Below are 25802 nucleotides of genomic sequence, written 5' to 3' on the forward strand. Positions count from 1 at the left end.
ATGCAAAAATGGATGGACAGTGTGGACGAAACCCGTACAACACAGTAGCCCCTTAGAGACCCCACCAATATTCCTAAGTAAGGACTGACTAGGTTAGTGCCTAATTCGAGTCTGCATGCGGTTGGTTCGACAAATTCTTACCTTTCTATATATTTGAGATGTTTGGATTTTTCAAAATTCCATGGACCCACAATCGGGCTCTTTTACCAAAAGTGGATTATGATCTTTTCGTCGGATGACAATTAAGGTGTAGGAACAATGAATCTCTTTGATATAAAGAGATCCATTTTGCAAGTTCGCTATTATTTGAATCAGAATCTAGCTGAAGCACGTATAAGATATTCTGTCTCTGGCAGACTTCGTAGGCTATGGACTATTTTACGGTGGTTCATGACATAGCGATGCAATGCATATGTGCAAAGTGTGCTAACTAGGTGTGCGACCGTTCCAAATGCAGAATGCAACCCAAAGTTCTCTTTCCATTTCACCAGTAAATAATCCATTAGATATTTTATAAGCTAAATTTTTTTTATTTCATCTCCAAGTGATATAGAAAAGTATTTTCACTATTTTTAAAAAATATTTTGAGAGAGAAATTTTAAATTTTGAAAAATATCATTTTAGCCAAAATTCTCAACATTTGCATCAAGGAGAGTCATGCTCCCCTGCGCACCTATGCACGTGCGCACCTTTGCACACGTGCCATGGGTGTCTAATCTGAACGGTCCATGTGATGCGGAATCCCGTGAAACCCCGTATGAAGAACTTTCACCCCGATATAAAGTTCTGCTGGGCCATAGCAAAGAGAAATGAAAATCAAGGGAGGAAACTGTTTTCATCATTCATGGCCCATCAAAGTTTTAGATCAAAATAAAACTTGGGCCCGGGAGGTTTCACGAGGTGCTGCTTCACATGAACGGTTCAGATTTTGGATCCACATCACATATGATGGGTTCTCAAAAAAGTTTGTACCTAGTACGTACGAACTGGTTCGCAGGTGAGCGTTTCCGGCATAAGGATACAAAAAACTTGGGGACCATTGATCCAAAGTCTTCCAAATGAGACATACTAACAGGATATGGACCATTGATTAGATTGGATCCATAGCTCAAGCGGTAAACTGAGTGAAAGATACCTCGTCTCAACATCGAGGTCTTGGTATCGATTCCCAAGTGGGGGTGGCTATCAGTGATGTTGTGTACTAACAAGCTACCAGCTAAAAAAAATACAATGGGTGGACGTGTCTCCTGTCATTGCCACTCACATAGCTCACAGCGACAAGAGTAGGACTATTCATTCAATAGTTGTAATCAGGAGTTGACGATAGGCAAATGATCCCGCTGTTTAGAAATGGATAATCCTATTACTTTAATACGTAAGCGAAGAAAATTCCAAATTCAGAAACGACTCAGATACACTGTTGAACAGTTGATTAAATGGTTGGGATAATCTCATCAAATCAATTGTTTTCTTAGTGGCCAATCAGTTTCAGAGAGAGTGGAATGTATGGTCCCGATTATCATACACATGCGCCAAATGTATGGTATATGATATGGAAGCACGAAAATTCCGTGCATCCAGAGGCACCATATCTTTTCCCAGTAATGAAAGGGAGAGAACGGGCGGTTCTGTGGCCCGGCCCACTGTGATGTATCGGTTTATCTACGCCGTCCATCACTCCTCTCGGATCATTATAATTTAAGCACAAAAATGAGGTAGATCCAACGCTCAAGTAGACCACGCCACAGATGACTTTTGTATTTAATGCAATGGCCAGGCCCACTGTGATGCATCGGTTTATCCACGCCGTCCGTCACTCCTCTCAGATCATTCTAAGGTACAAACACAAAAATTAAGCAGATCCGACCACACCACATATGACTCTAGCATTTAATGCAAATACCATTTTATGCTTTTGCATTTAATGAAACCCAACCTTATTATTTGGTGTCGTCCACTCGAGCGTTGGATATGCCCTTTTTTTTTTCTTTTTTTTCTTTTTTCTTTTTTTTTGCATAACCTTAAAATGTTCCAAGAGAAGAGATGGACGGCATGGATAAACGATACATCACAGTGAGCCCGCCCATAGAACTGCCCGTTCGTGGCTAGAGACGGGCGGGGTAGGACGCAATCCGCGTCCGTGGACCGAAATCTATCATTAAATACAGTTAATACAATGCCAACGTGTGTACGAGGTTTGCGTGTATTAGGTAGTTGTTATTCTTCCGTTTGTTATTATTTTATTATTTTATATTTTTTAATACATCCATACCCTACACAAACCCGCACCACATGTGCACTGGATCCCATCATTACAGTACCGAAATATAGTATTTCAGGCACATGGGCAGTCGAGTCTTAATTGTTATGGCGATTGAGACGTGCTTTTAGTCGTAGCACGTTGGTTTTGCTTTTTCAGTCCTGATGACTGAGTGGGCCGACACTGCTAAGCAAACGACGACCTTGAAAGAACTTTTCACCTAACCAAGAGCTAAATAATTGAATGCTTTAAAACGACCATCTACCTAACCATTTTTTTTTAGAGATATGATTTTCACATTCTTGTAGAGAGGTGATACACCTGCACTCAGAAATTTTAAGCACGTCGGGGTCCCACTTACCTTGGGGATCCACCCAAGCCATGGAAGCGGATTGGCTGGTGTACCACACACCAGCTATATAGCTGCTGTAGGTACGTGTCGTGCGAAGTCAGGGAAGCAGATTGGCTAGTGTACTTCACACCAGCTATATAGCTGCTGTGGGTACCTGTCGTGTACGGATGGTTCAAAAGAGATCAAAGTTACATGGCCTTACAGTGATATATTTATTATATCGATAACGTTTATCTATTTTTAGAGATCATTTTAGAGCATTATCTAAAAAAATTAATCATATCCAAATATCATCTGGACTACAGCACAAATAGCAGTGGAGATAATGATTTTCACCATTAGAAAATTTGTAGGGCCCACCATAACATTTATTTTCCATCCAATCTGTTCATAAGTTCACAAAGACCTGAATTAAGAGAAAAAACAAATTAATTTCATGTTGATCCAAAACTTTTGCGACCCCAAAAAGGGTTTCAATGGTAGATGTTCAATCCCCCACTGCTTTTTGCAGTGTGGTCATGGTTAGATCTGTCTTATTTTTCGTCTCAAGCCTTAAGATGAGCTCGTCAAATGGATGGACGGTTTGTATATAACACATACCTCATGATCATACTCACAAAACTTGCTGACGTCAATATAGCAGCTATATACCTGGTGTGAGGTACACCGGCCAATCCGCTTCTGCAAAGACGAGCACTAACGCTCGTGGACCTGAGTTGTACAAATGGTTCAAAGGAGATCAAAGTTACATGGCCCCACAGTGATGTATTTATCATATCTACACCGTTCATCTATTTTTAGAGATCATTTTAGAGCATTCTCCAAAAAATGAATCATATCCAAAGATCATTTGGACCACACCACAAATAGCAGTGGAGATAATGATTTTCACCGTTAAACAATTCGTAGGGCCCACCATAAAGTTTATTTTCCATCCAATCTGTTCATAAGATCACAAGACCTAAATGAAGAGGAAAAACAAATTTCATATTGATCCAAAACTTCTGTGACCCCAAAAAGGGTTTCAATGGTAGATGTTCAATCTTCCACTACTTTTCGCAGTGTGGTCCACTTGATAGTTACATCTGTCTTATTTTTTGTCTCAAGCCTTAAGATGAGCTCCCCAAATGAATGGATGGTTCGGATATAACACATACCTCATGATCAAACCCACAGAACTTGCTGACCTTAATACAGCAGCTATATAGCTGCTGTGAGGTACACCAGCCAATCCATTTCGCAAGCCACACACCTTCTGTTAAAAATGAGCCCAATCAAATCTGACCATCTCAGGGCTACACCATGTTGAGTGAAGATCTAGATTGCCTACTGCACGTGTGCAGGGTAAGTTTCTGTGATCTAAAATCTTGGTGGGCCTAATGTGATGTTTATGAGAAATCTTCTCCATTTTTATTATATTATAATATAGTAAAAAAATGAGGTTGTCACGTCCCGAAATTCAGGTACTGAGTGTGCACCCTCAGACCTGAGTTATAGTTTATGACTCGTACACTTAGTGTACTTAAACCAGCGGGTCACAATATAATCTGAATTCTATATTCACATTAACCTCTATCAATACATTCATGTCAACTTAATCCATTCATAACCACACATAAGAAGAAAATCAGGAAAACTAAATTGAGACTTTTATTAAGTCATTAGAATCATCAAGTTATTTAAAAATAAAAATAAAATCTAAATTTAAAGTTATTCTAAAATAGAAACAGAAAGCACATGTCCTATTTAATTATTCTACTAATCCAACGACGTAAGTTCGTCTTCAGTTAAATATGGTCACTAATCCTGTAGATCATCCACTGGTTTGGCTTAATATTCTTACTCTTGAGTCGTTGTATCTGCTTCAATTCCATCTGTACGGTTTTTCTATCAATAACCCGTTAGCTGGCTAGGCCCAGTGAGTGAACCCACCATGGTTCGTGCATGAAACAATTAAAATAATACATAAAAGAAAAGCATAAAAATCAAAATACAATGCAAATAATGTAATTAAAGTGCATGTTGTGAATGAATTTTGATGATGCATCAAGTGGGTATAAATAGAAACCGTTCACTTGTTTAAGTTGGATATCGACAACCCGAATTTGCACTCGGCAGGCTTTTACCGTTGGTAGGCATGGGCAAGGCCCGCATCTCCCCATTTGGTAGGCTTCCACATATAGTGGGCTTCTAATGGGTACACTGGGTTGTCCCATAAGTAATTGCACAAGTGTGTTAATGATGTTAGGTATGAATGTTTGATGCAACAGTAATCATATCAACAGTCACATACATCTCTCCCTGTGAGAGGTATTTCACATATTCATAATCCAACAATATTTCAACACTAATCAGTCCATAATCAATTCAATCAAGTCATTCACAACAGCAAATTATTTTAATCATATGGAGAGGAAACATGTTGGGATTACTCACTTGATGATTTAGAGAGAAATCCGATGGAGCGGATCAAATAATACCTATAAATAATCCATATGCAGTACACCATAATATATATATATATATATATATATATATATATATATATATATATATATATATATATATATATATATTAAATTCATAAAGTATTTGATTTGTTTTGATTATTAATTAAGGTCATACATGGGAGTGATACTTAGGTTTTACAAGGTAACATGCCTAATAGATAGGGTTTATCTTATCTATCTTAACTAAAAAGGCATGTTAGATATCTTATAAGATGACCCACCATATGGATGGCTTGGATCTTCTAATAGCATGTATGATACATAATTTATCCTATATATATTTTGCCCTAAACATGCATGTAACTTATATAAGTTTTACTGTGCATCCGAATGCGGAAATACATTAAATTATATATATCTAGCAAACTTTTTTTATGTGGGTCCTACTTACAGGGGTATGGACTGATTATATGGTTACCATCATTATATTGATCATTAAGAAAAATTTTCAATCCAATCTAAAATCTGTGGGACATGTAATAACCTAAACGATTATTATACAACTACCATTATTTTCTTTCTATGTGGGTCGCACACATTTTGGATATGTCCTAAATTTACACTCTTAACCCATAATAACCTTCCAAATTAAACGGATGGAGTGGATACAATATATACATCACTGTAGGTCCACAATCTGATGGCCCAAGATGGTTTCTAACGTTAGAAACTGCACTTGGTTTCAATGCTGGAAACCAAACTTTATTTTTTGTATTTATTTATTTATTTTAATAGGTCCCATGATAATCTAAACCATGGGTGAGATGGGTAATCTCCTCATAAAGGACGAGCCTAAAAATCTCCTTGAAATAATACTTTTGTGGCCCCGCATGAATACTCAAAGGTGCCCATTTAATTTTCACTGTTTAAGGCGATGTGTTCCACATGAGTTTTCTTTCGAATAAATTTTTCAACCACATGACTCTTATTAAGTGACAAGATTATTAAACGGTATAGATTTGATACTTACATCAAGAAAGCCCTACATAGAAGGCCCATCAATTGGGACTAATTCAACTTCACTTCATGTTAGAGTGTTTTTACACCCATTTTATATTTTTATATGATGGTCCATACATAATATATGTACATAAGATCTATCCCATTCACCATTTTACCCACATCGTTTTAGAACATTGGTAAAAAAAAAATGAGATAGATTCGTTATTCTGATGGGCCATACTACCATGAATAACACCGACCGTTCTTCCACCATTAAAACATATACATTTCTTATTTTAGATCCTCCTAACTGTCTATGTAAGATCCGAGTTGTTCATTGGTCTACACAATTATTTTTTAATAGTCAAAATAATTGGTATCTCCATTAGAACTCCCTATGGCCCCAATGGATATTTCAACGGCAAATGTATCATAAATTCTATTTTGCATATTTTGGCCTACCAAAATGTTAATTTAGCCTGATTTTTGGAAGTTTTCCATATTTTGATCCTTAGAACTTAATGGACGGAATTGATCGGGCCACATATGCAAAATAAGTCAAATATGTAATTCAAGTAAAATAAACAAAAAATGTTTCCTTTGTTTTCTTGTTACATACGCAAGGTGCTCCAAGGTGCATCATGCATATGCACACATATGATATATGTGCACATGCATTGTACCCATGATAAATCCACACCGTCCATCATGTAGACCCAAGGCATAATAACATATAAAAATAAAAATCTAAAATAAAATAAAATAAAATAAGTACTAACTTTGCAAGCTGTTCTTCTACTAATCTCCTTCATTTTCTCTTTTATCTTTTCTCTTATATATATATATATATATGCTCTTTATGATCGGTGAAAAATGTCCATCCTTATAAAGAAAAGAAAGTTACTCGGATAAGATAGATAAGATAATGATAAGGGAGGTTGCAATCGGTTTGATCTCTTTAAAAAAAAAAAATTAAAATTAAAATTAAAATTGAAGGAACCGGAAAAATTTAGAGTTGTCACGGAGGTAGATTTAAAACTCAAGTGGAAAAGAGTAGGGATGGTAATGGCTACCCTTGAAACCTTTTCAAGGTCCACCTTGTTGTTTCTATGCAATCTAAACTGTGTATGAGGTCACTTACACTGGGAAGAATTGAAAATTGAAAAACATTAGCCTCGTATGGAACTTTCGTGGTCCATTAATGTTTCAACGGTAGCCATTTTTGTCATACCTCACACTTTGGATTATGAGTATGCAACCTCATACCCGAGTTACAATCTATGACTCATAGACTGATCACACAGTAAGTGTACATTATTCTCATAATCAAACAGTTGCTTTGAAGCACAATTAAATGTATTCTATGTTGTCACCACGTTAACATTCATATGCTAACTTGATTACACAATTTTTTGTTGATTCTCAATCCATAGCATTCATATACTTGTACACTAAGTGTACAATCATATGATAAATGATCAAAATCAGTTTACGTCCACCCATTTGGAATTTTATTTAATTAAAATAATCAATCAAAGCCCGACAAAGTCATACTATAATTAATTCTCATATTTAATCTAAGTGGGTGGCAAACAGTGAAGTGGGAATTGACAGTGGGTGTACTAACAAGCTAATGAAAAAAAATAAAAAAAAATTAATCTAAGTAATAATAAATAAAGAGAATGGAAGTTAAATATCTTAATGAATTCTCAAGCCAAATACGACTATTGATTTTGAGCATCATCCTCCAACCCAACCTTATTTGTTGGCACTTAACTCGAATTTCCTGTCTCATTTGCATTTGTATGGTTGTCATTGCACAACGTTAGTTGGCTGGGCTAATGAGCAAACACAACATGGTTCATAAGTAACACAATATATGATAGCATAAATAAAATAAATAGATATGTATGTGCGGTATGAGCATGGATGCAAGATGTCATGAGATGCATGCCAAGTGGGATGATCGTCCACTTGCTTGGGTTGGATATCCGTCAACCCAAAAGTTATACCCTTTATACATCCATCATAGATAAGCATATATAATATGTACCACATCCATCTAGGTAGGCATAGGTAATCATATATATGTTCCATGATTAGGCTTCCACTATCGTGGGCATTTGACAACAAATCTACCAAACATAACCATCCAAGAAAATCCCCTAGGAACTTAAGTCGTAAGGTGTACACGCAATCACGATGGATGCATGTAATGTATGCTCAATGTCTATATATCGATACGTATATTCAATCAGATACATCTCTCTCTAAGGGGAACAATAGATCTATGTATCATCATGTCTAGTCAATGATTGGCATGTTTGCATGTTCAGTATTTATCAAAATCTTTCAAGGCATATATCAGAAAGCAAGGATTATAAATAATGCAACAGTTCAATAATTACATGGCAAGTACATCAAATATAACAATCACAATCAATCACATCATCTATCTTAAACATGTCGGTATGAGACACGTTGGGATCTACTCACCTATTTACAATATGGTTGAATCTTTCAAATAATCAAACGTTTAAAAACTATGCTTTAAATGCCTAGTAAGATTATTTAGTAGACCACGATTCAATCACATTATTCCAACAAGAGGAGTCCACATTTAATTTAAGCAAGATAATCCAACATTAATTCTTTAATTTAAATTTGGGAAACAATAGGAACTGTCGATCAATGCAATCAATCGATCAAGATAGCTCGAGGCCTCTTTTAATTGTTCGAATCCTGCTCGTTAATCGATTAAGCTTGGTTGAATTAAATTAGTTTGCTTGATGGGCAAATTTGGCCGTTATCGATTGAATAAGTTCGATCAATTGAGATCGATCGAGGATTCCCTCGATCAATCGAACCTCGAGTTCGATCAGTCGAACCAAGTTATGAAATATGACTTTTGGTTATTGGATAAAAATCGACATCTTCGAATGATCGAATGAAGTCGGACGGGTTCTGCCTGTTACATTATCCGATTTTTCAAAAACAACTTTAGGTTTCTCCTTTTTTCTTAGTTTTGTGATTCTAATCGATCCTTGGACTTGGGCCTAACCAATCTATTGGTTTCTCTTGTCCTCCAATTTAGATTAATAATAGGTTCACTTGGGTCCATAATACCTGAAATATACTATTGTCAATAAAAAGTGTCTTTCAGTGAAAATCCATTATTATCTACGAAACTCGTGGATCTTTGTGGGAAATCCATCAGTCGGATTACTCTAGAATTTGAGGGCTGAAATCCATTAGTCAGATTACTCTAGAATTTGAGGACTTAATATGATTTGGCCTTAAGATCAATTGATTTGATTTCCTAGACGAGAACGACTTGATTTCTCATAGCCGATCTTTTATATTACAGGAACTTGTGTAAAAACTACTTTCTTTCATCAAAACTTTCTTGCATTTCAAAACAATGATCATTGTTTTGAGTGGGGACTCTTTTAGCTAAGAAAATAAGAAAAATAAAGAAGGACGATGAAACTTACTACGGGATTTCTCCTTCACAGACCTTCTCTCTCCCTCTTACAATTCCTCTTATGAGTTTAGGATTATTTTTTTTTTTGGTAAGAATTTCCAACGGTTCTTCCCTTTAAATAGAGAGAGCTCTAGATCTAAAAACTTCCATTAGGGTTTTATGACTTTTTTGGCAAAAAAAAAAAACTTATACTGTTAGGAGTCAATCCTTTGACTTCTCCCTCCACCAAAGCTACCTCTACTGACTAGTCTAAGTACTTTGTTTTTATTAATAACTACAAAATCAATTTATCAATTTGGTTAGTTCGATTCTCATATAGGCCTCAAAAATCAAGATCGTTACAATTTTAGCCCCATTTTTTTTTTTTTTTTTTGGTTGTGTGGCCCACCTTGGTATCCTCCTTATTTTTTTGGCTCATGTAATAATATGAGCCGGAAAAAAAGGATGGACATGGTGGATTTTTCACAAACATCATATTGAATCCCATCTAGCTTTTGAAAGCAAGAACTCGCAAGCAATCTGCGTCATAACACAATGAAACCTATGGATCCACGGAGACCTGCAGTTGAGGATGCCGATTGTCCGCTGACGCTGAATTGGTGCTCCGTGGGCCAGCCATGATGTACGTGTTTAATCTATGTTGTCCTGTGCAGCTTAATGGTGCATGCTTTCTTCTCGATGCAATGCTTACGAGGATTGGGGGTGTGCAAGGTTAGTGATGGAGGTAAATGGAGTCCTGGCCATTATGCAATGTACGTATGATGATTAGGGTGCAGGGTTTGTGTTTTGATAGCTATGTCGCATGTCAGAGGCTGTTATGTGATAGTTTAGGTTTGGGGGGTGGCCAAGAGCCTCCTTAGTGCATTGTATCCAGTGTTTTGTTCTTTTTTAGGCATTCCTTCATGTGGATGTTTTGACTTAGGTTTGGGAGCTGGCCAAGAGCCTCCTTAGTGCATTGTACTTAGTGTTTTGTTGTTTTTTAGGCATTTCTTCATGTGGATGTTTTGACGTCCATTTGTTGAGTGTTTGAGTTGTAGGCTTACATTTGCGTTGAGGCCCAATTTTATTTATTTATTGGTGCTTGCATGTGTGGTTCTCTAGCCTATTCCATCAAAGTTTTATGTGGGAGCCTTTTCTTTTAAAAAAATTAAATGAAGAAAACAAGTGTCTAAGTGACCTAATCAACAGGTTGGATGCATGGTTTATGAACATTATGGTCAGCCTGAGAAAGTTTTAATGGTGGTCGTTCAATCATCAATGTTTTCTTGTGATGTGGTCCATCTGAGATTTGGATCTACCTCATTTTTGGGCTCATGGATGGACGGTGTAGTTAAAACCCATACATCATGGTGGGGCCCATAGAGCACCTACCAATAGCCACCTTGCTACATCCCACAATTGAATGGAAGTAGATTGCGTGGTGACCCCACAACATGTAGGATACGTGGTGTAAAGAGCTGTTGGGATCTGCTTCCCCAAAAATGAATAGACAGCATGGATATAAATCACATACAGCACAGTGGGCCCCACAATGACTTACATCAGGTAGCCAAGTGATGTAAGAAGTAGATTGTCAGTAGTGCCTGCCGCAGTGAGCACATGCTCTATGTAGCCCACCATGATGTATGTGTTTCATGCTTCCATCCATTTTGCTTCATCATTTTATGAGCCAAGAAATGAGTAAATCTAAAGCTAAAGTGGACCCAGAAAAATAGGGAGGATTGAATGCCCTGGGGAAGTTTTAACTGGGGGCATTCGATCCTCATTAGCTATTTTCATGGTAATGTCTGGGCGGTGGTAGGACGCAATCCGCGTCTCTCTCCATCAGTCTCCGTTAGCTATTTTGATAGATTTTTATTTTAATTTATTAAAAATTTTCCTACGTGGCACTAGGGTGGAGCTGGACCAATGAAAACCCTAGAGTCAGGGAGTTCCTGACTACAGGAAACACAGGATCCGCACTCCATTGTTTTATATGGAGTGGTTCACTTAAGCTTTGGATCTATGTCATTTTTGAGCTGATGCTTAAAATGAGGTAGTAAAATGGATGGACGGTGTGAATAAACAACGTATATCACAGCGAGCATTATAGAACTTTTGCCCATGTCTTACCACACCACAGGGACAAGCAATCTACTTCCCATGATATTTGAGACACCAAACAAACTAGTAGCACAACCTACAACCCCACAGCAACCCCACGGTGATGTCCGCGTCTCCATGTCTAATCCAAAAGTGCAAAGCTTTTTACATGCATGCCAAAGCCTTCCATGAGCCTTTTGCAACAGTTCTAGCACAACCCTTCAATGTCACCATTCCGGGCGTGGCTTTGGTTGGGTGTGCCTACCAACTGTGGGGCCCATATTGATGTATGTGACTTCATCTGTACCGTCCATCTGTATTGAAAGCTCATTTTAGGACATGATCTAAAAAAATGTAATAAATCCAAATCTTAGATGGACCATGGTACAGTAAACAGTGGTAATTGACCATTAAGAACTTACTTTAAACCACAAAAGGTTTGGACCAATATGATATCCATGTGGTCTGTTCATCTCGGTCTTTGTGACCTTATCAACAGATTGGATGTCAAATAAATATTCGAGTGGAAACCATAGGATTTTTAATGGTAGGGATTCAATCACAACAATTTTCTATGGTGTGATCCACTTAAGACTTAGGTCAACTTCATTTTTTGGATCATGCACTAGAAGTAGTTGTCAAAATGGTTGGACAGTGTAGATTTAAGGAACATACATCACTGTGAGCCCCACTGTCAGTGGTCCCACCCACCTTGGTGGATCCGATCCACCAAAGCCGCGCTCCACCGTTTCCACCGTCTCTGGACTTCCCTCAATTATCACCATATTAGGTGCTAAGAATGGCATGTCAATGTCATCCGTCCATGTCTACTAGTGAGCGGGTCCAACACGCTCTTTCATTTTTGCTTTAAAGAAAATAATAAGATTGAGTTCTTTTTGAAAAGAAAGGCTTACCCCTTGTTAAAGCATCCCACCAGAAAGACTTACGAAATAGAAATGTTCATAAAAACATTCATTATACATTAAAGTTGCTTTTTGATGATTTAAATTAATAATTATGTTTGAGAGTTATCCTAATCATAAAGCCTCATAAAAATATTCATTATCCATTAAAGTTGCTTTTAGATGATTTAAATTAACATTTATGTTTGAGAGTCATCCTAATCATAAAGCTGCGTTCCACCGTTTCCACCGTATCAGGGCTTCCCTCAATTATCACCGTAGTAGGTCCCATGAACGGCACGTCAATGTAATCATTTCCCCTCTTTGCAATATAATATTGTCATGCGTCCGTGTCTACTAGCGAGCGGTTACAACACTGCTTTATCTTTTTATTTTTCCTCTCAAGATAATAATGAGATTGAGTTTTTCTTTTTGAAAGGGAAGGCTTACATCCTTGTTCAAGCATCCCACCGGAAAGACTTTACAAAATAGAGATGTTCATAAAAATATTCATTATCCATTAAAGTTTCTTTCAGATGATTTAAATCAATAATTATGTTTGAGGGTCATCCTAAGAGGTGAATACATAGTCTTTACTCCAATAGTAATTATGTAGATGTTGGACATAAGCGGTGCATTTTAAACTTTTTGTGAAGGCCCCTAATATCACATATGTATCATAAGATCTTGTGGGCCCATTATTATTATTATTATTATTTTTTATTTTTTTTTACATGGCACATACCCGCCACACACTCACACCACATTAAGATATCACCACAATGGGCACTTGAACCTATAACCTCGTATTGAAACTCTTATAATTCTAGTATAGTATACGAGAAATTAACTTATGATAAACCTCTCACTTGCACCAATGAACAAAAAGATAACTATTACCCTGCCCAAAACTAGTTTTGGGTATTGGACAATAATTTCAAACATTGTTTAAAATTTCATAAGCATGAGTTTCTGCAATCCTTTATAACATATATAAAAAATATATTTTTTTTTTAAAAGTAAAATTAGAAAAATTAGAAAAACAAAGAGAATTTGGAAAGAAGTATAAGTCATGGTGAATGGGGTTATAACCCTCCCTTTGTAAGTAACGTTGGCACAAGTATATCAATCCCATACAATCCCATGCTTGGCCAAACGCAATCTAGTTTTGAAATCTCATCTCGTCCGTCTGTCCAAACATGGCACTATCTGGGCCGCCGGATATAGTACATGTTTTGATCTACTTATGCCATGACTAACCTATTGACATTTAAAAAAAAATAATAAGAATAAATAAATAATAAAAAATAAAACAAAGAATCAAGTATCGAGGCATTTAGTCTCTAAATTGTAGTTCAATTAGATTCTAACTTAAATTTCAAAGAAATATAACAATAATTTGACGACTACATCCCTAGTACGAATACTACAACACAACATTAATTTTACCTTTTATCTCAGTTGAATCAAGTGTCATCATTCATCATTTAAACCTTATTCCAATTAATTAGGTTTGCTACATGAATCTTGTTAGACGACGGTCACACCTTCAGTTAGATCATTGGTCATCTAGTCTTTTTCTTGCCACTATATTGGTCTCTTTGCCCTTCCTATTGCCCTTTTATATATAGCTTTCAAGTTATAACAACCCATCTAGTCGTTGCTCTTGCTCCGTGGCAGACTCTGATAGGAGTTTTAACACTTGGTCAAGGGTTCTAGTACCCATAGGTGGTGAAATCCCACTGTAGCATGAGTGTGAAAAAAATAAGTACTCATAATAACTCATGGCGTGAGTGTGACAAAAAAAGAAAAAAGTCATAATAACTCATAACTGACCAGCATGGATCTTGATCTTGTTTCCACTGCATATGACCAAACTATCTAAGTTTGCTTTTTCTTAGTTTGTTTAATTATTGGTATGACTATATTATTTCTAATGCATGTGTTTAATTATTGGTATGACTATATTATTTCAAATGCATGCAGCTCTAATATTATAGTTTCTGGCCTTGTTACTCTTCCATCTCAAATATCTTCACTCCCCTGAGCTGTTTTGAAAAAAAATAAAAATAAAATGTTAGGCATGGCTGGTGTTACAGTTGTCCAATAAAAATTTCTTTTTATCTTAAGAGATATAAGATAATTACATAAAATGAGAAAGAGAGAAAACTCAGTCCTTTCATGAGTTATCAAACTAAGATATATAAAATGATCATTTTAAAATGCTTCTAGGTCAGCGAGCATTTGTGGCTCACAACATCTGTCGGTCTGGTTTCCGACGTAGGTCCCACTTCATTCTTAGACTGTGAATGTTCTTGGAAGGACTCACCTGCCAGTTACCACAGATCTCACACATGCGGAGGTCATCTCTTAAATATCTCCTAGCGTCAGATGGATGGAGGCCTTTGAAACACGTGTGCCTGCACACGTTCCAAGTATTGCACATCAATGAGATAGAGTCCACACGTGTGCGCTAAATATGGACCACTGATCAATTTCTTTCAACCGCGTTCATTTCTTTTATGTCAGTCCCACCTAATTGGTAGAGTGGCCTGCTCTATCTATGTGGGACCCACCAGATGATCGGCTTTCGACCGCCCTTTTTCCACGAAAGCAGAAGAATATCATGGCCTTTTTTAATGGTTGAGAAAAACTTTTTTTTATGCTCCGGGCGTCTGTGATGGTTGATACGCAGGCACAAAGAATTGACACGTAAGCACTTAAATTACCAAAAACCGAAGAATCTAAACTCTGAGGTCCAATTTAGGAGGGTCACAGCCTAAATTTTACACTAGTTTGGTTGGGTAGGTACTGGCTATTCGATTGGTGGACTTCCAGTGGAAGGTGAAAATGGAAACCATCCAACGGTATGAATTCAACAAACACGTTAGCTTAAATCAGCGGTCACAGATATTTGACCAATATGATTTCAGTTTAATGACTTTTTTAGAGTAAGCCCCATAATCTGGACGGTGTAATTTAACTTCACACACTACTTGCATACAGGTCTTGAGTGCCAGCTGCATATCAACCATCACGCTCTGCCGGAGTATCAAATTAAGGGTGTGGACGCTTTAGAAAAAATCCACCGTCGCACGCATTCTATAAAACCCCGATTAACCCAAAGACAATATACGTAAGAGAGAGAGAGAGAGAGAGAAAACGCATTCTATAAAACCCCGATTAACCCAAAGACAATATACGTAAGAGAGAGAGAGAGAACGCATTCTATAAAACCCCGATTAACCCAAAGACAATATACGTGAGAGAGAGAGAGAGAGAGAGAGAGAGAGATGGATTTGAGAATCTATGAAATATTACGGACGGGGAACGTGACTTCCCTGCAAAACTTACTTCTAGAAAATGAACCCATTTTTGATAGGTTTTTGACGGAATTTGTTTCACAGAATCCTTTGCACATTGCAATTCAACATCGGAGCGTCGACTTTGCCAGAGAAATCCTACGTCGGAAGCCCCAGCTCGCCTATGTATTGAGCTCCCAAGGACTCTCACCTCTGCGCATGGCATCAGCAAACGGGTCTGTCGATATCGTAAGAGAGCTCTTACCGTTAATCGTTGATGTTTCACATGATCGAGATTCAAAAGGGTGGACTCCTGTCCACGCAGCTGCGATGAAAGGTCACGTCGATGTCTTGAATGTGTTCAACGAAACCAATCCAGAGTGGATTCGAGACATAACGGATCGAGATGAGACGGTCCTACACCTTTGTGTGAAATATAATAAGCTTGATGTACTGAAGATGTTGATCGGTTTGGTGGGTCGGGACGATGAGTTAGTGAATCGAAAGGACGTGAATGGAAACACCATTCTTCATCTCGCTGCAATGAAGAAGGATATGGAGGTATGGACTCTCTCTCTCTCTCTCTCTCTCTCTCTCTCTCTCTCTCTCTCTCTCTCTCTCTCTCTCTCTTATTTTTTTCTCTTCTGCCGAGCCGGCAGCATCGCTGATGAATTCCATGATGAAGAGGTCTCAAGTACAACTGGCTGGACCAGTGTTTATGGTGCAACTACTGGATTACTTCCAACCTTTTAAGTTCTTGTGATATCCAACCCTCCTTTTAAGTTCTTGTGATAAAAGTTCTTGTGATATCCAATCCTCCTAAAATATTGCCCCCCCCCCCCCCCCCCAAACGTGAAAATCAGTTAGTACAAAATTTTTATCCCTATCTACCCATCAAGTGAACCACACCATAGAAAACAGTTTATAGCATTGATAAATAGATAAATGCAATTAAGGTCCATTTAATGACTGGATAGGGCTGATTTTTTTTATAAATTGCTTCTCATGGCAGTGCTAATATAATGAACGGATTAGATTTACTTGAACTTAACAAGCTAGAAATTACTCACTGGGTCAACCATCACCTAATATTGTCCAACCCATCTGCAGGGCCACTGTGATAAATGTCCATTATCTAAGTTGTACATCCATTTTGAGCATAAAGAATCTAGATTCTCTGCTTGCCGCAAACAAAAAATTCATATTCTAATGTATTGTAGGTGGCCCACACTAACATTGATTCGATTCCAAAAAAGGTAGAATGAAGGCTTTAATGGACAGCACCATAGGAAGCACGGGTTACAATGAATCCTGGTTAAAAATTTCCTAAGACCCACCATGATATTTATTTACCATCCAATCTATTCTTAAGGTTACATGGGACTGAATGAAAGGATAAGATAAATATTAGCTTGATCCAAAACTCTATGGCCCCAAGAGATTTTCAGTGGTAAGCATTTAATTCATGTTGTTTCCTTTAGTGTGGTCTACTTAGTATTCGATCAACTCAGTTTTTGGTTCATCTAAAATGATCAGTCAAAATGGGTGAACCATCAGGATAAAACACCTACATAACAGCCAGCCTCACAGAGCCCAATGCCTGACTGGACCGTTCCATCTCCAGCCAGGTCCTCGTTGGGTAGTAGCCAATCCGTTTCCCTGGCCGGAGACCTCGTTAATAAATTATTCATAAAAAACGAATGGTCATTTGAGCCATTCAATGGAATATACCCTACGTTATTAGTCATACAATCACAGACCCCACGGTCATAGCTGTCTTGATTCCCTGTGCCCGACTTGGGTGCTGCTCTCCTTTAATTCTCTTCCAGTATCTATATCTAGATAGGGGCAAAGGCTTTCACATAAAGTTTTTGCATCGGGGAGGTAGCCGGAGTCCACCTCAATACGTACATACACTTTGTAAAGTTATTTTCATTGAGATGAATTGAAAACAATTTTTTTTCTTTTTCCAAAAAGGCCTAAGCTCTGTAACCACATGAATGTCTCAAGAGTAGCTGTTTAATCTCTACTATTTTCTCTCATGTGGCTAACTTGAGTTTTAAATCCATCTTAAGAGGGCCTCACCTAACTTCTACAAAATGCCTTAGCAGGTAATCCGTGTACCCAATTTCTACACTTGATATGACCGGCCTGCTTTTGACGGTAATGAATGAGTCCAATATGTTGGACGGGTCATGACTCGTTACAATTGCAAAAAGACTTGTCTTACAATTGCAAAAAGTCTTGACAAGTAACGTGCGTCCCTAATTTTAAAGTTACATGAACGGGCATACCTTTTGACAGTAATGAATGGATCCAATGCGTGTAAGATGGAGTTAGATTCCTTGCAACTTCTGCGAAAAGCCTTAGCAGGAATTCCACGGCCCCAATTCTGGGTCCCCAATTTCTACACTTGATATGATTGGTCTACTTTTGACAGTAATGAATGGGTCCAACTTGTACGACAGGTCCAGACTCGTTACAGCTGCAAAAAGTCTTGACAAGCAACGTGCATTCCTAATTTTAAACTTGATATGATCGGGCTTACTTTTGACAGTAATGAATGAATCCAATGCATGTAGGATGGAGTTAGATTCCTTACAACTTCTACAAAAAGCCTCAGCAGGAATTCCACGTCCCCAATTTCTACACTTGATATGTCCAGGCCTAATTTTGACAATAATGAAGGGGTCCAGCATGTTGTACAGAGTCAAGACTCATTACACGCAATATGCATCCCTAATTTTATATTTGATATGACCGGGCCTACTTTTGATAGTAATGAATGGATCCAAAGTCTGTGGGATGGAGTCAGATTCCTTACAACTTCTGCCAAAAACCTTTGGGAGGAAATCCACATCCCTAATTTCTACACTTGATATGACCAGGCCTACTGTTAAGAGTAATGAATGGATCTATAGTGTGTGAGACCCAGTCGGAATTACCCTTGTTCACCTCGTTCTTTCTACCTTCGGATTAAAGAATAAATTATAAAATAGTACATTTTGCCTCTACCATGAGTCAGGATTCAGCTGTCTGTTGCCACCCACAGGTCCACATGCTTGTATTTTTCAATTATTTGAACCGTACATTTTTATTATTTCTGTGAGGGATGCAAATTAGGTGCTAAGTAAACTCTGTGGGCCCACCATGATGTGTGTGTCTTATCCAGCTGTCCATCTAGTTTTCCAGCTCATTTTAGTGCATGAGCCCGGTACCTAAGCATATACAACGCTCAAGCAAACAGCATAACAGGAAACCGTGAGAATTGAACTCCCACCGTTGAAAACATCTCGGGGGGCACGTAGAGTTTTGGATCAAGCTGATCTTTGAATTTTCCCTTCATCCATATCTTTGGGACATGATGAACAGGTTGGATGAAAGATGAATATCACTGTGGGCCTAGGAAGGTTTCAACTGTGGATGTCATTATCCCAACCGTTTCATATAGTGTGGTCTACTTGAGATTTGGATATGCTTCAATTCTGGTTCATGCCCTAAAATGAACTGGTAAAACAGGTGGACAGTGTGGATAAGATGCATACATCATGGTAGGCCCCACAAAGTTTACTGGGTGCCCAATCCACAATTCCTACCATGAATTAGCCGTTGTATGATAATCACACTTTAGTGGTATATACCCAGTAAATTAAATATTTCTTGATAGCATTATAAGTCATAGTGCTCTTAGGTGCAATAATTTCACTTGGACAGTCCAATCAATCAATTTGATCTGTCTATTAACCTCTATACAATTGTGGTGTTACCCTATGGCTCAGTGATAAACTCACAAGAGTTTCAACGTGAGGTCATGGGATTGAGCACTCATATGGTGTGAGTGCACCGGCGTGTGTGGGGTGTGTGAGTGCCTGTGCCCAAAAAAAAACTTCTAAACAATTTATGAACTTCATGCAAACATCAAACTGATCCGACCATCCACTCCATCTTTGATTTTGCCTTATTTTCTATAATCATTGCTTTTCCAATCAACGGATGTATCTGGTTACCATTGTCGAACAAAAATGATTCTTTAGAATCATTAGTAATTCTTACGAGGACCTTAAAATACATAGATCAAATTGTTGAGTGGATCGATTTTTGGATTTTTAAAAAAAATCTCCATATATTAAAGGTCATTGATCAAATGGTAGTGTTTGTCAGATTAGTGCTAGGTTTACATATTGGCAACCCATGAAATATATGTTAGACAATGAACAATTTAGATCAATGGATTGGACTGTCTAATTGTCCGAATGCAACTACAAGCATTATAACTGCTTAGAGGACTTCTTTATCAAAGTAAACCATCAGTTGAATGAGGTCAGTGCAAGTTAATCAATAAATAAATAAACAAATAATAAATAATGAAAAGAGTTGGTGTATTTGGTAATCAAATTTGTGTGAAATACAAAGTAAATGAGCCATCATTACATTCTTCAAGAGTTTGTTGAAATAGGAATCATAACTCATTATTCAAGAGTCAAATACACTTGTATAGGATATGGGAAGTAGGTAAAATAATAAATTATAATCATTACGTTTTCATAATATAAAACTATCAATTTTATATTATCATTGTAGTTAAATATTGTAGGTAATGTCACGACACATTAACAAGAGTAAATAACCATTGCCCATTTACAGCCATTGTAATTTGAAAACTAAAGAAGCCCTTTATAAGTAAATAATCATGCAACATCTTGCTCACAGAAGAATGTAACACGTGTGCAAATCCATACCATTAATCAGAAGCACCACACCATGTGCCCTAGCTCAAAACCTCATTTTCTTTGTTTTCATTTTTTTTTTTTATAACGGCGGCATACCTGATGAATGAACCATGCACGTAATAATGGTGCATGTCCCACCAGTAAACAAGCCAGAGCCATAAGACGGTTCTTTCTTCTTCTTCTTCTTCTTCTTTTATTTTTATTTTATTTTTATTTTTATTATTTTTTATTTTTGATTTTTGATTTTTTTTAACTTTTTTTTATCCATAAGACCGTTCCTTGATTCAACATGATAAAAAAAAATGCAGATGATAACGTACTTGAGCCCTGAGACTGGAGTGGAGATAAACGCCATGAACATGAATGGTCTCACAGCCTTGGATGTCTTCGCACCTTGTTCTAGTAACACAGCAGACAAAGACATGGTGAAGGAACTCCGAAAGAAAGGAGCTGAAAGATCCTGGGAAATGTCCACAGAAAAATCAGATAACCAATTAAAGAATGTATTGATATTGGTGGGCACACTAACTGCAACCCTATCCTTCCAAGCAGCCCTCGTCCCACCAGGCGGTCTTTGGCAAGATGATTTGAATATGGGTTTCAACAACACCTTAAATAACAAAAATTCTCATACCGCCGGCACATCCATTTTGGCTGATAAGGAGCCTAAGCAGTTCCATACATTCCAGTCATTCAACCTTCTGGTGTTTTTCATGTCCTTGTTCCTAATCTTAATAGGCGCATCGCCCGTAAAACCTGTATATCGTGAAAAAGTAGTTTCTCCTATGCTGCAGATTCTACTGTTAGCACTCTCTTTTGTGTCAGTGATGATTTACCTTTGCAACAACGTTCACACACCTAAAGGACTTCCACATGATATAGGCTGGGAACTGAATGCGTCGAATCTAATTTTCTTTGCTTGCTCTTTATTTATCTGTTTCTTAGTCTCCATTTTCTATTTGATGACTAAATGTTATTGGCTGAGGCGACAGTAGCAAGAAACAGGGGCAGCAATGTTGAGCTGGCGACTCAGCAACGTTCTTGAATCATGTCATTTCCATCCATCGTATTCTTGCCATAATGTATGTTATTAGAGTACATGATACGTATCATGGGTAGTTATTTAGATGGATTCATGTGTGTCTGTTATAATTTCTAGTGTCTCACATCTTCTGTACGCTTCTTTTATTGTCAATGAAATAAACAAGTTATAGTTTTCACAACGTCGTATCTTATGATTTAACATGCTATTAAAGTATTATAGTCTTTTATGATCTTCTGCGTTGGGCTTTTGGATCGAATTTGTTATTGTGTGTGGCTTTTGGACTAACTTAGAGGGTAAATTATCATGCTTCAAAATGTTGGGTGAATCATTCCACACTTTATTGTGGGATAATCATATCATTTTCAGGAAGCTTGTGGGCCTTCAAGCAATTGTGGGAAATTATAAATTTTAATGAAAAAGGGAAATCACTGTCACGCGATGGAAAATCGCCAATTGATTGGGTGAAGCTAAAAAAGGATGGCTCTGTGAGAGAGAACCTGGGAGATGGGGGCAGATGGTGTTTGTCGAGATCACAAAAGGAACTTGTTATATGCGTTCCATCATCAATATAGCAGGGTCTCTAATAATGTCTCGTAAGCGAGAACACTTCTGGATGGGGTAAAGCTTTGTAAATCTCATGAGGGTCTCCAAAACATCATGTTGGAGGTCCGAGTCTCAAATCATTGTGAACTGGGTAAGAAATGAAATCTCAATTCCATATCATGGAAGATTTGATACATCTTGAGGGAATTAAAACAGGAATTTGAAACCATTTCCTTCACAATACCCCATATCCTTAGAGAAAGCAATTCAGTAGCAGATAATCTTGTTTGGATTGGCAATGGAAATGGATGTAACAGGTACTTACAGTAGTAGAGAGGAGTTTCCTAAATTAGTGTGGGGACTTTTGATGCTAGACCTAGCAGGCGTCGGAACTATTGGAATAAAGAACAGGTTTCAATTTCTTTGAGGAATGCAGGAGTGAAGCGAGGTATCCAAATCAATTCAGCATGACAGAATTTCCTATCCTCACTGTCAGTTTTGTTGGTCATAGGCTCTTATGTTGGTGGCCTTTGTTGGAACCATGGAGTGTGGTGGATATACCTCTACCATTTCTTTGGAGGTCCAGGACTTGTGTTGGCTGAGGCCTTGCTTGTCATCTGGATTCAGAGATTGGGTGACCTCAGTCTTTGAGTGTATTTGTTGTTGTGGGCGGTATAATGGTAGTATTTGATAGGTTCGGCCCGTTTTAATTTTGTAGCGTCCGCTCAAATGAATGATTTTGAAAGACGATCCGGATGAGTGGGCCCATAGGATCCAATTGTCTACAGTATCTCAGGACCTTTGCAAAAGCTGAAGATGGGCCGGGCCACACCAGACTCGGCAGAGTTGACAGGCATCTGAATGAAGCTAATTAAGCCTGTCCTGATTTTTAAAGGGGCTGAAATTATTTTTCGAACCCAAGACTGGCTCCAAGTAGGCCCGCCCTGAAAGCATATTGGGCGAGCTTTGCAGATTGATAACCCTAGCCCTGTCATTCAAGAATGCCGTGGTCCCATGCTTCCTCTAGCCCAAGAGAGAAAAATCAAGTGGGATGAAGAAAGCAAGTAGCATGTCCTGATCTTCAGACCAAACTGATGGAAGAAAAGGTAGTGATATCATAAGAGTCAATCGCAAAGGTGGAATGCAGTGCACCACAACTCATAATTCTTTGCAAATGATAGTAATTCTTTTGACTGCCAACAAATGTAATCGTAGCGAATTGGTGAGGAACCAAGACGCATGATCAATCACATACGCACATTGTGCATTGAGGTGGGGGTGATTGCATGTGAAACGTGTATGCAACACATGCGTTTTCTTAATAGGAAATGCCTCTCCATCTCTCTCTTTTTCTTTTTCTTTTTTACTTTTTTTCAAATTTTTTTTCAATTATTATTATTATTTTTTTTTTTATTATTATTTTTTTTTTGCTTAAAAGGTGTTAATCTTAGTTTTACATGGATGTTCTTTTGGATGATGTTTTGTCATTAAAAGGAGAAGTTTATATAAAGACCAAAGACTTTCTCAAGTGAGTTTCTCGCATAAGATAAGAAAGTGTGGGAGAGTTATGTCTTATTTTGTATTTTAGTGTAGAAAAAAGCTTATCGTATGAAGTACTCAATTTCTCAAATTATAGAAATATTTGGTGCCCCTTATCTCTTAATTCTCTTTACTTTTTAAGTTTTGATTTCACTCAATTATTATTATTATTTTTTGTTTTCGGTCATCCCCATCAATTAGCATTACAATTACTTTGGATTATTTGCAGCATTTGCAGCATGAGCAAAGGATGAGCATTGAAGAGATAAGGATGTTGAAATCATGCATGAGACGTTTAATGAAGTAAAAGATTTGAAAAATAGGGTATGCAGATCAGCTTAGGAATAGTTCCAACAAGTGATAAATAAAGGTTTATTGAGAAGGTCCGTTGATCAGATGGAACTTAAAATGAACGATCTACGCTTCAAACAACACGCTAAGTGGACGATATAAATGATTTTATTATTATTGCTCTGAAAATGGATAGAATAATACAAATAAGCGGCCTAGATTTGCTGGAGAACTTTCTTCTGATCAAACCCCGTGGACCCCAATGATGAGCTATCTTAAATCACAGCCGCACATGCCGGTCGTTATTGTCAGGAGAATTTGACCACTGTAGATGCAACTTTTTACCCAGATTCTTTTTTGAAGGGTCCAGAACTTACCTTCCCAACTTAGACGTTGGACGTACGGACTAGTATTTGAAGCCAAAATACCCCGGCCTTCCTTTCAGCAGCGGATTGGCTGGTGTGCGAAGACGAGCGATGACGCTCGGACGCGGCGGAAACGGATTGGCTACTCCCCCTGACACCAGCCAATGACTGGTGGTCGGTGTTATGTGGGCCCGACCACGATGTATGTGTTTCATCCATGCCGTCCATCTATTTTTACAGATCAATTTACTGCATGATTCCAAAAATGAGGTATATCCAATTCCCATGTGGACCACATTACAGGAAACAGTGTTGAATGAGGGTGGACCATTAAAAACATTTTGGGGGCTATAAAACCTTTGGATCAAGATGATCTTTGTTTTTTCTCTGCATCTGGGCCTGTATGGCGTAATAACAGATTGGATGTCAAATAAACAGTATAGTGGGCCTTAGGAGGGCTTTAATGGTAGATATCCAATCCCCACTTTTTTCATGTGGTGTGGTCCACGTGAGATTTATATCCCTCTCATTTTTGAGATCTAGTCATAACATGATACGTAAAAATGGATTAACGGAATGGATGAAACACATACATTATGGTGGGGCCCGCGGAACTGGTGGCAGGGGGAGTAGCCATTCCTTTTCCGACGCGGATTAGATACTGACAGGTTGCAGCGAGTCGGCTACTGAAGTGACGTCATCTGTGGGCTCACTATGATGTATGTGTCATATCCACAGCATCCATCCATTTTGAGATATCATTTTAGAGTATGAACCAAAGAATGAGCCAAATAAAAATCTGTAGTGGACCCCACCAAAGAAAACAGTGGGGAGAGTGATTCCCACCGTTGAAACTATCCTAAGGCCCATCGTAATGTTTATTTGAAATCTAACCTGTTAAAAAGTTAAAAAAGCCATGAAATAAGGGAAAACACAAATATCAGCTTGATCTAAAACTTTATGGCCTTCAGAAGTTTTTAAGGTGGGCGTCACTGTCCCACTGTTTTCTGTGTTGGAGTCCACTGGAGATTTGGGTTTAACTCGTTCTTTGGATATTATCTTAAAATGATCTCTCCAAATGGATGAAAGACATGGATACAAAACATACATCATGGTGGGGCCCACGAGCGTCAGCGCTCGTTTTCGCACACCAGCCAATCCGCTTCCGAAAGGAAGGCGGGGGTATTTTGGTCCTCAAATGCTCGTCCGTACGTCCAACGTCTAAGTTGGGAAGGTAAGTTTTGGACTCTCTATGAAAAGAAAATGGATAAAAAGTTGCGTCTACAATCGTCAATTTCTCATATTGTCAGTATCTTTGGTGGTGCCCACAAAGCACCGTCCAATAGCAACTCTCGACTGGCTGTATTAGCATACAATCCGCGTCCGTTGACTAATCTTAACAGTAAATAAGGTCATCGCAATTCAATACTCGAGTCTGAGGATGGTTTGCGCGTG

At 38.0% G+C, this 25802-nt stretch overlaps 1 protein-coding gene across 2 annotated transcripts in view; it reads left to right on the forward strand.

The window, feature by feature from the left end:
• LOC131239866 (ankyrin repeat-containing protein BDA1-like) overlaps positions 1 to 21787 on the forward strand; it is a 95171-nt gene extending 73384 nt beyond the window's left edge. Inside the window, exons 1-2 of one of the 2 annotated variants that reach the window (XM_058237774.1) lie at positions 15803 to 16395; positions 20873 to 21787. In XM_058237774.1, the coding sequence (XP_058093757.1) occupies positions 15826 to 16395; positions 20873 to 21559 (1257 nt within the window). In that variant the 5' untranslated portion in view covers positions 15803 to 15825 and the 3' untranslated portion in view covers positions 21560 to 21787. Of the gene's footprint in view, positions 1 to 15802; positions 16396 to 20872 lie in introns of those variants that run through there. The other variant, XM_058237768.1, reaches the window with a different exon arrangement.
• Positions 21788 to 25802: the final 4015 nt, after the last annotated feature.

The sequence above is a fragment of the Magnolia sinica genome, chromosome 1 (genome assembly GCF_029962835.1).
Source record: "Magnolia sinica isolate HGM2019 chromosome 1, MsV1, whole genome shotgun sequence".
In the NCBI taxonomy this organism is placed as follows: Eukaryota; Viridiplantae; Streptophyta; class Magnoliopsida; order Magnoliales; family Magnoliaceae; genus Magnolia; species Magnolia sinica.